At 49.0% G+C, this 11025-nt stretch overlaps 2 protein-coding genes across 3 annotated transcripts; both read right to left on the reverse strand.

The window, feature by feature from the left end:
• Positions 1 to 109: 109 nt before the first annotated feature.
• On the reverse strand, positions 110 to 2611 carry si:ch211-196f5.2 (uncharacterized protein LOC556372 homolog). Its single transcript, XM_062479770.1, has 3 exons — positions 2156 to 2611; positions 1655 to 1884; positions 110 to 693 (listed from the first exon to the last, which is right to left on the reverse strand). The coding sequence occupies exons 1-3, from the start codon at positions 2386 to 2388 to the stop codon at positions 605 to 607; spliced, it is 552 nt and encodes a 183-aa protein (XP_062335754.1). The 5' UTR covers positions 2389 to 2611; the 3' UTR covers positions 110 to 604.
• Positions 2612 to 5705: 3094 nt separating this feature from the next.
• Positions 5706 to 10893, reverse strand: rec8b (REC8 meiotic recombination protein b). Of its 2 annotated transcripts, XM_062479733.1 has the most exons (18): positions 10672 to 10893; positions 10468 to 10536; positions 10070 to 10212; positions 9732 to 9807; positions 9473 to 9593; positions 9139 to 9214; positions 8960 to 9027; positions 8546 to 8624; positions 8368 to 8443; positions 8026 to 8197; positions 7639 to 7764; positions 7465 to 7537; positions 7171 to 7343; positions 7007 to 7052; positions 6732 to 6810; positions 6531 to 6647; positions 6339 to 6445; positions 5706 to 6200 (listed from the first exon to the last, which is right to left on the reverse strand). In XM_062479733.1, the coding sequence occupies exons 1-18, from the start codon at positions 10725 to 10727 to the stop codon at positions 6118 to 6120; spliced, it is 1740 nt and encodes a 579-aa protein (XP_062335717.1). In that variant the 5' UTR covers positions 10728 to 10893; the 3' UTR covers positions 5706 to 6117. The 2 variants fall into 2 exon arrangements, with proteins under 2 accessions (XP_062335717.1, XP_062335718.1); XM_062479734.1 differs by lacking the exon at positions 10672 to 10893 and having other exon boundaries at positions 10339 to 10478.
• Positions 10894 to 11025: the final 132 nt, after the last annotated feature.

Consider the following 11025-nt stretch of genomic DNA (forward strand, 5'->3'; position numbering starts at 1 on the left):
GGGATCTGAACCAGTGCTGCAACAATGCCCTCACTGAACTCCTGTGTTGGCACTTTCACCAGAGGGTCCATAAGCCCAGGCACAGGGGAAACAGGGACAGAACTCAATAGGAAAAAAGCCTTTATTTTTATGGTCAGTCTCAATTTGCATAGCAGTTCACTCTGCACTCATTGCCTTAAAGCTTTTGCCAAGCTTCAAAACAGTTACAAATATCTCTGATGTTGTTATTAATTCTTTCTTCTTTCATGTTACCAGCAGACTACTACCTTAGTCACCTCCACATTCTGCCATGCTTCCAGCACTTCTAACTTTCTTAGAAGATGCAAATTACCGCCATAAATTTCATTGGTGTTAAAAATGTACTAAAACAATATACAGTAAACAGTTTACACAGATAATTATTTTTAAAGAAAATAAAACTATAGTCATGGCCTCAGAACACTATCATCTGAGGGAGTGTAGCTGGAAGCAGTCTGCCAAGCTTTAGCCTGAGAACAGGTCTGACTCTCCGGGTTTAACCACGTTCAGATGTGATTGCTCAGCTGACCAAGATGGCGAGCCGTCTCCATCACACCTCCCGGCTCCATCACACCTCCCAGCTCCATCACACCTCCCGGGCCGCATCTGATTCTGGCTGTTGAGTTTCAACCTCCAGAGCCATGGTCATCTCGATAGGCTTTAGCTCGTTCTCCTCTGAAACAGACAGGTAGGAACATCAGCACACAATGATCATATTCACCGGACACTTACGCTGTGGTTTATCCTAACTAGCAGCTAGATAGTGGCAGAGATGTGAAGTACAAAAATATTTTCGTAAAACGTTTCATAAAGCTTCAAAAATATTTTCAAAAAATATTTTCGACAAAAAGTTTAGAAAGGTTGAAAGAAATATTAACGGAACAAAGTTTAGAAAAAAAAAAGTAGGAAGGTTGTAAAAAATATTTTCGAAAAAAGGTTTGCATCATTGATGAGTATTAGAAGAATTTTTATAAATAAATAAATAATAATAATTAGTGAAATAAAGTTCAAAACAATGTTCACTGTCTGTGAAAAAAAGTAAAAAAAAAAAAAAGGTCCGTTATGGATGAGTAGTATAATTTGAATGAGATGACCGCTAGTCCCATGAAACAACAAACATCCCTGTCGTGCTGACGTCGTCTCAGACCGAGCCTGTTCTACCAAGTCCTCAGCCCAGCTGGGTGGTTCAGACCGAGCCTGTTCTACCAAGTCCTCAGCCCAGCTGGGTGGTTCAGACCGAGGCTGTTCTACCAAGTCCTCAGCCTAGCTGGGAGGTGGCTTGGGTTATTATTAGTTGTTAGTGATGCCAGTGTGAGCTCATCTCTGCAGCGCTGTGCTGGTGGCATGGCAGGCCACACCTGCAGAGATCCTCAGCTCCCTGACAACTGGGTGTGTGCGACCAGGGCAGGCGGGCACCTGGGTGTGTGTGACCAGGGCAGGCGGGCACCTGGGTGTGTGTGACCAGGGCAGGCGGGCACCTGGAGTGTCACTGGCATGTTTGATAACACACCTCGATCTCTCTACTGATCTCAGGCTGTTTCTCAGTGTTGACATTTTACAGATGTGTGTGGTTCAGACCCAGCCCATGATAACGAAGAATTATAGTGTAATAATAAATACACTATTGTGAACGTACCCGTGTGTGAGTGTATCCAGGGCAGGATGTCCACTCCGGTGCGGCAGAAGGAGCGGTCAGTGTGGGACTCGGTGCTGTACAGAACCTGCTGGGTCTGCTTGTCTCCTGGGTTCTGGGCCGTCACACGCACCTCCAGGATGGTCACCTCTCTCTCCTTCAGCTTCCCTGCCTTGTTCTTCACCTGTGTCTTCTTGGTGTCAACCCACACCACCTTCTCCTTCACTGCCGACCTGACACACACAAACACACACGTTTGTTTTTCCTATCCTATTGGAACCCTAACTCTTAAAACGCCCTGAAAAAAGCATATGAAGTTCTGAGACCCAGCAAAGGTGCCCCACAAGGTCAAGACCACACACACACACACATCATCATATTCCGGCGCTTCATCGACCCAGATGCTAACAATACACTACTTCTAGTTACCTTCATCAAGACACATTCCGAACACTATCACATCGGCTCAATACACACACACAAAGCAGCCATCCATCTGCTTACTCCTGGATGCCCAGGTCGGCCAGGGTGGTGTCCAGGAAGGGGAAGGGCTGGTCAGCTGACAGCACCTCGATGGGCAGGGGGACGGACAAGGGGACATCCCACTCCAGCTGGGAGCGGGCTGGGCTGGTCTCCGGGAGGGGGGACCCTGAGGGGCTCTCTGGCTCCCCCTCAGTCTGCTTCTCCACAGCCCGGCTCTCCTGGGGCTCTGAGATGGTTGTTTCTTCACCTGCCATCTGGATGGAAGCACTGGATCCCTGTCTCAGAAGAACTGGATCGCTGTTACCGATGGTGGATTTGTCTGTTGGGTTCTTGGTATTAGTCCAGCGATCAGGTTCTGCTGCCAAGGTTGTGATTTAGTTTGAAGGCTCTGTGTTTAGTCCAGAGGATGGTCCAGGGACGAGGCTGGAGCTGCTCTGGTGTGGAGGAGGAGAGCGCTGTGGGTCGACATGCAGGCAGCTCTTCCTCATGGTGCTTTAAACCCTCCGTGTGAATGTGTGTAATGTGTCACTCCAGTGTGAACTTTATTATATTGTCAAGGGGTGATGGACGGACATGTTGTTTTAATGGGTTGAGGATTCTGTGTGTGTGACTGTGTGTAAATGCTGTCTCTGTGTGAGAGTGTGTGACTGTGTGTAAATGCTGTGTGTGTGTATGTGAGTGTCATTGTGTGAGAATGTGTGTGTTTCAAAAAGGGTGTCCTGTCCTTATCCTAGTGTGATGTCATCAGTGGAGTCTTCTAATACGCTAGTAAATACATGATGTCATTCACTACTTTCGTCATTTGGAGAAAAACTAATCTAATTTAGGTTGTGATGCACCTAGTTTAATGCATTTGATTAATCAATTGATTTATTTCCAGTGTCTTAAAGGTTGCAGTTCTCATTATTTAAATTACAAATTGCCATGTAGACAAGAAGAACAACGTTGTGTGATTGGATGACAGCATTTGTTTAGAAATGCAAATCAGGCTCAACCCCTTGCTGAGCTGATGAGAACACTGCAAGGGGTCAAAGACACACTTTCATAATATGTCATTGTAGAATTTCACATTTGGTAGATTTATGAACTTTAATAATCTACCAGTTCTGATTTGTGATATAGCTTCATGTCTTTGTCTGAACTTATACATATTTAGACCCTTGCTGATTATTCATGTAGACGACCATCTTCAGTGCCCCCTCCCTTCTCTGTCTCTCTCTCTCCCTCACACACACTCTCTCCCTCACACACACTCTCTCCCTCACACACACTCTCTCCCTCACACATTCTCTCCTCGTTTGACAGCTGGGTTGGGGGGACTCGCTGATTTACGTGGATTTTTGCGATGTGGTGTCACATTTTTTGTGTTTGAAATATGTGTTCATCCAATAACACATTAAAGTCCATGCAGCATCTATCAACTTGTGTGCCATTCCATGTCTTGGGTGTGTGTAGATGGGTAGATGGATAAACAGGTAGATAGTCCATATAGATACATACGTACATTTACATTGTTAACTCATACCTTGGGGGAAGTTGCAAATTATGTGCATGTTGCAGAGTAAACAAAGTCCTCTTTCGATTTACCTGACCGAGTGTGCAACATGCCAGGACTGTCACAACTGTGTGTTGGTGTGTGATGTTCCTCTCACTCACGCTCCAAGGTGACATCACCAACAGGGATGGATAGATCTACCACACCAAGCTGACATCACCAACAGGGATGGATAGATCTACCACACAGATAGATATTTCCATGTAGAAGGAATTCAGCATGGCCTGTCTTCTCATGCAGCAGGCTGCTGGGTTTCTGTTTGTTTCTGACAGAACGTGCCAGGTAGTGGACTCAGGAGAAGCGCGTCACTACAGTTGGGTTAGGGTGTTGCTATGATATGACAGGGTTAGGGTGTTGCTATGATATGACAGTGCCCTGTGACTCTGTGGTCTTGTGTGTGTTGTGGGTCTGTTCTGTCCAGTGGAGATCGAGTAGCTTCAGACTGACCTCTCTTCCTCAACGGCGGTTCTAGACCAGCTCTTGCTCAGTGGCGGTTCTAGACCAGCTCTTCCTCAACGGCGGTTCTAGACCAGCTCTTGCTCAGTGGCGGTTCTAGACCAGCTCTTTCTCAGTGGCGGTTCTAGAACGGCTCTTCCTGAGTGGCGGTTCTAGACCGGCTCTTCCTCAGTGGCGGTTCTAGACCAGCTCTTCCTCAGTGGCGGTTCTAGACCAGCTCTTCCTCAGTGGCGGTTCTAGACCGGCTCTTGGTCAGTGGCGGTTCCAGACTAGCTCTTCCTCAGTGGTGGTTCTAGACCGGCTCTTCCTCAGTGGCGGTTCTAGACCGGCTCTTCCTCAGTGGCGGTTCTAGACCGGCTCTTCCTGAGTGGCGGTTCTAGACTAGCTCTTCCTCAGTGGCGGTTCTAGACCAGCTCTTCCTCAGTGGCGGTTCTAGACCAGCGCTCCTCAGTGGTGGGTCTAGACCGGCTCTTCCTGAGTGGTGGTTCTAGACCGGCTCTTCCTCAGTGGCGGTTCTAGACCAGCTCTTCCTGAGTGGCGGTTCTAGACCAGCTCTTCCTCAGTGGCGGTTCTAGACCAGCTCTTCCTCAGTGGTGGTTCTAGACCGGCTCTTCCTCAGTGGCGGTTCTAGACCAGCTCTTCCTGAGTGGCGGTTCTAGACCGGCTCTTCCTCAGTGGCGGTTCTAGAACGGCTCTTCCTGAGTGGCGGTTCTAGACCGGCTCTTCCTCAGTGGCGGTTCTAGACCGGCTCTTCCTCAGTGGCGGTTCTAGACCAGCTCTTCCTCAGTGGCAGTTCTAGACCGGCTCTTGCTCAGTGGCGGTTCCAGACTAGCTCTTCCTCAGTGGTGGTTCTAGACCGGCTCTTCCTGAGTGGCGGTTCTAGACCGGCTCTTCCTCAGTGGTGGTTCTAGACCGGCTCTTCCTGAGTGGCGGTTCTAGACCAGCTCTTCCTCAGTGGCGGTTCTAGACCGGCTCTTCCTCAGTGGCGGTTCTAGACCGGCTCTTCCTCAGTGGTGGTTCTAGACCAGCTCTTCCTCAGTGGTGGTTCTAGACCGGCTCTTCCTCAGTGGCGGTTCTAGACCAGCTCTTCCTCAGTGGCGGTTCTAGACCAGCTCTTCCTGAGTGGCAGTTCTAGACCAGCTCTTCCTCTCGGCTCTCAGGCCGTCTGGGGACGTCTCTGTAACACCGCGTCCCTTCTTTTCACCATCCGAAGTCACCGTAACCTCATGTTCCAGAACAAGCTCGACCTTCACCGCTGGCTCTGTGCCATTGCAGTGACACTCTACATTCAGATAGACTGACTCAGTCCACTGCCCTGTTCCTCCAGTCCTCAGTTTAATTGTACCGAGTGATTCAGGCATGAGATCACATGTGATGTCCTGCCAGACAGGCACTATGTCATCATGGTGAGGGATTAGGTCATAGGTCAACCTGCCTGGCCGACCTTTCAGAGCTCTACTGCCCCCTACTGTGAACAGTACTGTATTAAAAGGTATTAAAAGTATTACACTTTTTCACTCAACAAGAATATATATATATATATGTTTGTTATTTGTTAAAAGCCAGTTTATTTAGTGTTATTTAAAAACAGTATTAAAACAGGACAACCAAGAGAAAACAGCCATCTCACAATTGCCAAAGGACAAAACATTGTCTATTTATAAAACATATTAAATATAGAAAAGACAGTTTGGGTGATAAATTATTTAGAATAAATATATTGATAAATATATATATAAATCGATAAAAAGTTTTTATGTATGTAAAACTCTGAATGTAAAACTTGAGCAAACAGCCTTATGGAACAGTAATCTAAACCTCTTGAGTACATTTATATAAAAATTATCAAAACTGCTCGACATCATTTCAGTTTTGTGTCAGAACACCATTTCTGGGATGATTTGATGAAAGAGATTCTTTCACATTATCTGTCAGTGTGTGTGTGTGTGTTTCCATGCCAGTCTCAGCAGGTCTAGGAGAGCAGGGCACGGTGGATGCTGATTGGTCCATAGGGCTGGGCCTGGCTCACAGCCAGCTTTCTCTCTGACACCAGCTCTGCAGAAACACTCAGATCAGAACCAAAAACACACAGCTCTGCAGAAACACTCAGATCAGAACCAGAAACACACAGCTTTGCAGAAACACATGATTATTAATGAACGGATGAATTGAGTGGAGGAAGACCAGACTGACCCAGCAGGCTGGAGAAGACGCTGGCCGCAGTACCGCGCTCTGCCTCGGGGGGCAGCAGAGAGTGGAAGACCGCCTGGCCAAACGTCTGGAGACAGGAGGTGACCAGCCTGTGAAGAAGAGAGAGGGGAGCAGGATGGTAAAGAGACATAACTCTTCCTGCTCTACACTCATCTGAAGTGTTCTTCTGCTGACCTGAGCACTTCCTGTGTAGAGACGTCCCAGCTTCCTGTTCCTGCTTCTCCTTCAGGAAGTGGTACGTGTTCCTCCACTATGGGCTCCATGTTCCCCTGCTGCTCCTCCTGGGGGGACCTGCACACACACACACACACAGAAACTTTACCATGTGTGTGACATTGAGCAGTGCAGTCCCCTCTCTGTCCCAGTGTGTCTTACCATCTGCTGGCTGGTGTGATCTGGTCCAGAGACCTGTCCTCCTTCGACACGTCCAGCAGAACCCCCGACACCGCTAACGCTGAAGGACAACACAGCACATGCTACCGCTACCGCTGCAGGACAACACAGCACACGCTACCGCTAACACGCGCTACCGCTAACACGCGTTACCGCTAACACGCGCTACCGCTAACACCCAGCCCCAGACATTATACTGTAGCTACTTTAAGAGTGCGCCCCCTGTGGTGAACAGGTGTACCAGCAGCTAGTCTGACCTGAGGCTTCAGACTGGAGTCCTGACTCCACCAGCTCACGAGGGACCTGCAAAGACATACACACACGTACACACACGTACACACTCCATGATGTCCAGGAAATCAGGTCCCATGGGTTCACTCATCATACTAAACCCTCACGAGGACCAGGAACATGAGCTCACCTCTCTCCTGCTGGACCTTCTCCTCCTCTCCCTCCTCCCCACCTCTCTCCCCAGCTCAGAGCTGGCTTCCCCCCCCTCCCCCTCCCCCTCCCCTCTCCGTTCCCTGGAGCGAGGGAAGGTGGTGAGGACCGCACACTGTTTCCATAGTGAAAGGAGGTCGGAGTGGAAGTGGGCTGCGTAAAAAGGTCAAAAGTGATTGGATTAGGAAATTAGATGTGATTGGGTGGATTAACGGTGACAGGCTGTGAGGAGAGGTATTGACTTCATGTCTGTATATGTGCAGTACACACTCACGGCCAGCGGGGGCACTGAACAGCACAGCAGGGAGGGTCTTGGTTGTAGAGGGACGTTCCATCAACACCCGAGACTGAAACACACATTTATGTGTGTCATACATGTCATACATGAGGACAGAAGAGGAGGAAGAGAGAAGAGAGGAAGAGAGGAGAAGAGAGGGTCTGGACTTACTAAAGGAAGGGTCTCAGCTAAGGGGTCCCCAATCTGCACCCGCATTGCATCCTGGGAGATTTGCACATGGGGGTCAGCGAAGATCAGCTGACATCTGCGACCACGCTTCCTGGGAGGAGCATCACCCTGAGAGAGAGAGAGAGAGAGAGAGAGAGAGAGAGAGAGAGAGAGAGAGAGAGAGAGAGAGAGAGAGAGAGAGAGAGAGAGAGAGAGAGAGAGAGAGAGAGAGAGAGAGAGAGAGAGAGAGAAGGGAGAATGAGAAAAAGGAGAGACAGGGAGAAGGATGGAGGAAATAGAGAGATGGGAGGGAATGAGAAGAAGAGATTGGGAGATAAGAAGTGAGAGAAGGCCAGAAAGGGAGAGAGGAGAGAGGTAGAGCAGACACACCTCTCCACAGGATCTCTCCGGTGCCCCCTCTCTCTCTGAGATGGCCAAGGCAGGGGGCGTGGCCACCAGCCGAGGGGTCGTCTCCGCGGTAATGACCTTGAGGGGCTGGTCAGCCTGCTCGTCCTGCAGCCAGAGACCGTCCCTGTCCTGCCCCAGCACGGACTCCCTCAGCCTGGATACACAGGGGGACACACCTCACAGCCTGGACACACACCTCACAGCCTGGACACACACCTCACAGCCTGTACACACACCTCACAGCCTGGACACACAGGGACACAGCCTGGACACTGGGCTGTGTTCCTGCTGGTGTATAGATGTATAACTGCTCTCTCTACTTACTGGTCTATGGAGGTGATGGCTTTCTCAGTTGTTCTTTCCTGGTCTGCCTCTCTCTCCCTCTCCCTCTCCTCCACATCTGTCACACACCAGTACTCTAGCTAGGATCATGTACGTAACGCTGATAGCATGCTTGATCTGGTTATTGCTCTCCTCCCCTCTCACCCCTCCCCCCCCTCACCCCTGAGGAACAGATCTGGCTGCTCCAGCAGCAGGTCTATCTCGGTGGCGGTGGCATCTGGAAGCTCTGCTCCAGCAAACTGACCGGGAGGGAGATAGGGAAGGGGGAGGGAGATAAGGAGGGGAGGGAGGGAGATAAGTAGGGGAGGGAGATGGGATATAGGGAGGGAGATAAGGAGGGGAAGGAGGGAGATAGGGAGGGAGATAAGGAGGGGAGGGAGGGAGATAAGGAGGGAAGGGAGATGGGAGGGATGGAGATAGGGAGGGGAGGGAGAATGGACAGAGAATGAGAAAGAGGAGAGAGAAGGATAGAGACAGGGAGAGTAGAGTAGATGATGTTAGTGCAGAGCAGGGTCAGTGCAGAGCAGGGTCAGTGCAGAGCAGGGTCAGTGCAGAGCAGCTGCAGGGAGCGTACCTCAGGCTCCAGGATGACCAGAGGCTCCTTCTCCTGCAGGGAGATCCCAGCTGGAGGAGACCTGAACCCTGGAGGAGAGAGAGAGAGAGAGGGATTATAAAATGGGGAACCACAGCCACATCGTAAATCTGACGTTTTATCCTGTTTGACAAACAATCAGAAACAATCACATGTCTCACCTTCCTGGTCTTGTGCAGATCTCTGACTGTCCACCAGGGAGCGCTGTGGAGTCACTGTGTCCATCAGCTGCCAGGGCTGAAGAAGAGCAGCATTAACTACAGCAGTGACTAGTACCCTGGTAAAGGTAAACATATAATGTGTAGAACTTCATGCGACCTTTTCCACTAAAGAGGTTACCTACATAACTATCAGCACCCTGTGTGTGTCATTCTTAATACACTATTTGTATGCTGCTTTGGATAAAAACATATGCTAAATTAATCAAATATAAGTGATGTAGTGTAGTGTGGGGCAAGAGTTTAGGGTGTGCTTGTTTTTTCTGTGCTGACTCACCTGGGGCATTTTATAGGGGCTGGGCAGCTCGTGCTCCAGGCCCATCACCCCAAAGAAGGGGTCCTGCGCCCCTTCTGCCTCCCTCAGGAACAGCAGGGAGTCAGGGACATCCAGGGCTAGCCTGGGAGGGGAGGGAAGAGGGGGGGAAGAAGGGTTGTCACATTTGAGATCTTATTGTTACGTACGTATTACTGTGTAATAAGACTGCAACAGTATGATGCTGTTTTTGTTGCAGTGTACTGTGTGTGTGTGTAGGGACCTGTCAGTTTCGGCCATGTCGATGCGCATGTATCTCTCAGAGCGCAGCAGGCGGTCGATGATCTGCTGCACCTCGTCTGGAGGTCAGAGGTCAGAGTATGACATCACATTGACCACAAATCTAGAGACAAGGCTATTCTCTTTGAGCGGTCACGTGACGCTGATGGCTCTGAAGACTGTGATCAGGGTGCTGTTTAATACCAGACTTTATTTCAGGTGGAAGGCGTCAAGACTCTTGACTCAAGAGGCATTTCATATAATAGTCAGCGAGTAAATCACAGATAAATGAGTGCCCTTAGAATGAGAGCCCTTCATCCCTCTCACCCTCCCCCCTCTCACCCAGTAGAAAGGCACATTGGCGATGGTAAACGATAACGATGCCATACTGAAGTTGTGAGGACAGGTAGAGGGAGAATCTGGGCCGCGGGAGACTGGGGTGGAGCGGCGGCATCTGAACCGTCACGTAATCCAGGATGTCCTCACTGGAAATGAATTTAAAACAATGGTTGTAAGTTTTAGTACCACATAAAAATGTCTTCAAAAGTTCTTTCTTCAAAGGTTTTTCTATTATTTTTCTTCCCACGGTGGGCTACAGCCTAATATTTTACCTAAAATGTGTGTGATCAAACAAAAGTATTGTATTGGCTAGAATAAGGATTCGACCTCCGCGGGTTACCGCCGCCTCCATACAAAGCGGCTAGTACAGTCGGTTGGAGAGAAGGCATTGCCATGTTTACCATGTCCGTCCAACATTCACTTTCATGAGTTCCCTGCGAGTTATCCGAATCCCTTTGGTTGCCGCCAACCTGCAAAGTAAATAACAGTTACGGAAAGTAGCTAGCTCAACTACTAGCTGTAGCTAACAGGTTATTTTACTCGGCATGTCCCTAGCTAGCTGCAAGGAGATGGCTAGTTTACAGTATCAAGCTACATTTCCTCACCAAATAGTGGAAAAGCAGCCAGTGTGGCGTTGAAGAACGTTAGGATAATAAAACATTTTACTTGATGGTTATTTTGTGATTTTGCAGTAGATTATCGGATAGGTGTTGGAGGGTTGACAGGTTTAATATTCTCCTCAGACAGACAGCTAGCGGGACAGCCAAGTCACACAGCAGGGCACTGTTCCCGCCACCATGACAGTCTGGTCCAATCAGCTTGTAAGGTTGAGTACAAGTTGGATAGCGATCTCCTGACTTGTACACAGATACACATGCTGCTTTGAAATTTACCGCCTCTCATGTTAAAATATATATTAAAAAAAAATAATATATATATTATGAAACACATCTAGCAGA

This window comes from Osmerus eperlanus, chromosome 15 (genome assembly GCF_963692335.1).
Source record: "Osmerus eperlanus chromosome 15, fOsmEpe2.1, whole genome shotgun sequence".
Lineage (NCBI taxonomy): Eukaryota > Metazoa > Chordata > Actinopteri > Osmeriformes > Osmeridae > Osmerus > Osmerus eperlanus.

What these genes read in the sequence shown, in the direction of transcription:
- si:ch211-196f5.2 (XM_062479770.1), bottom strand. Translation starts at nt 2,388, where the DNA reads ATGGCAGGTGAAGAAACAACCATCTCAGAGCCCCAGGAGAGCCGGGCT. An exon ending in GCCGACCTGGGCATCCAGGA is followed by an intron (nt 1,885 to 2,155) that starts GTAAGCAGATGG and finishes TGTGTGTGTCAG; the next exon opens with GTCGGCAGTGAAGGAGAAGG. An exon ending in CTGGATACACTCACACACGG is followed by an intron (nt 694 to 1,654) that starts GTACGTTCACAA and finishes TGTCTGTTTCAG; the next exon opens with AGGAGAACGAGCTAAAGCCT.
- rec8b (XM_062479733.1), bottom strand. Translation starts at nt 10,727, where the DNA reads ATGTTTTATTATCCTAACGTTCTTCAACGCCACACTGGCTGCTTTTCC. An exon ending in ATCTGCACAAGACCAGGAAG is followed by an intron (nt 9,028 to 9,138) that starts GTGAGACATGTG and finishes TCTCTCCTCCAG; the next exon opens with GGTTCAGGTCTCCTCCAGCT. An exon ending in GCCATCACCTCCATAGACCA is followed by an intron (nt 8,198 to 8,367) that starts GTAAGTAGAGAG and finishes CTGTGTATCCAG; the next exon opens with GCTGAGGGAGTCCGTGCTGG.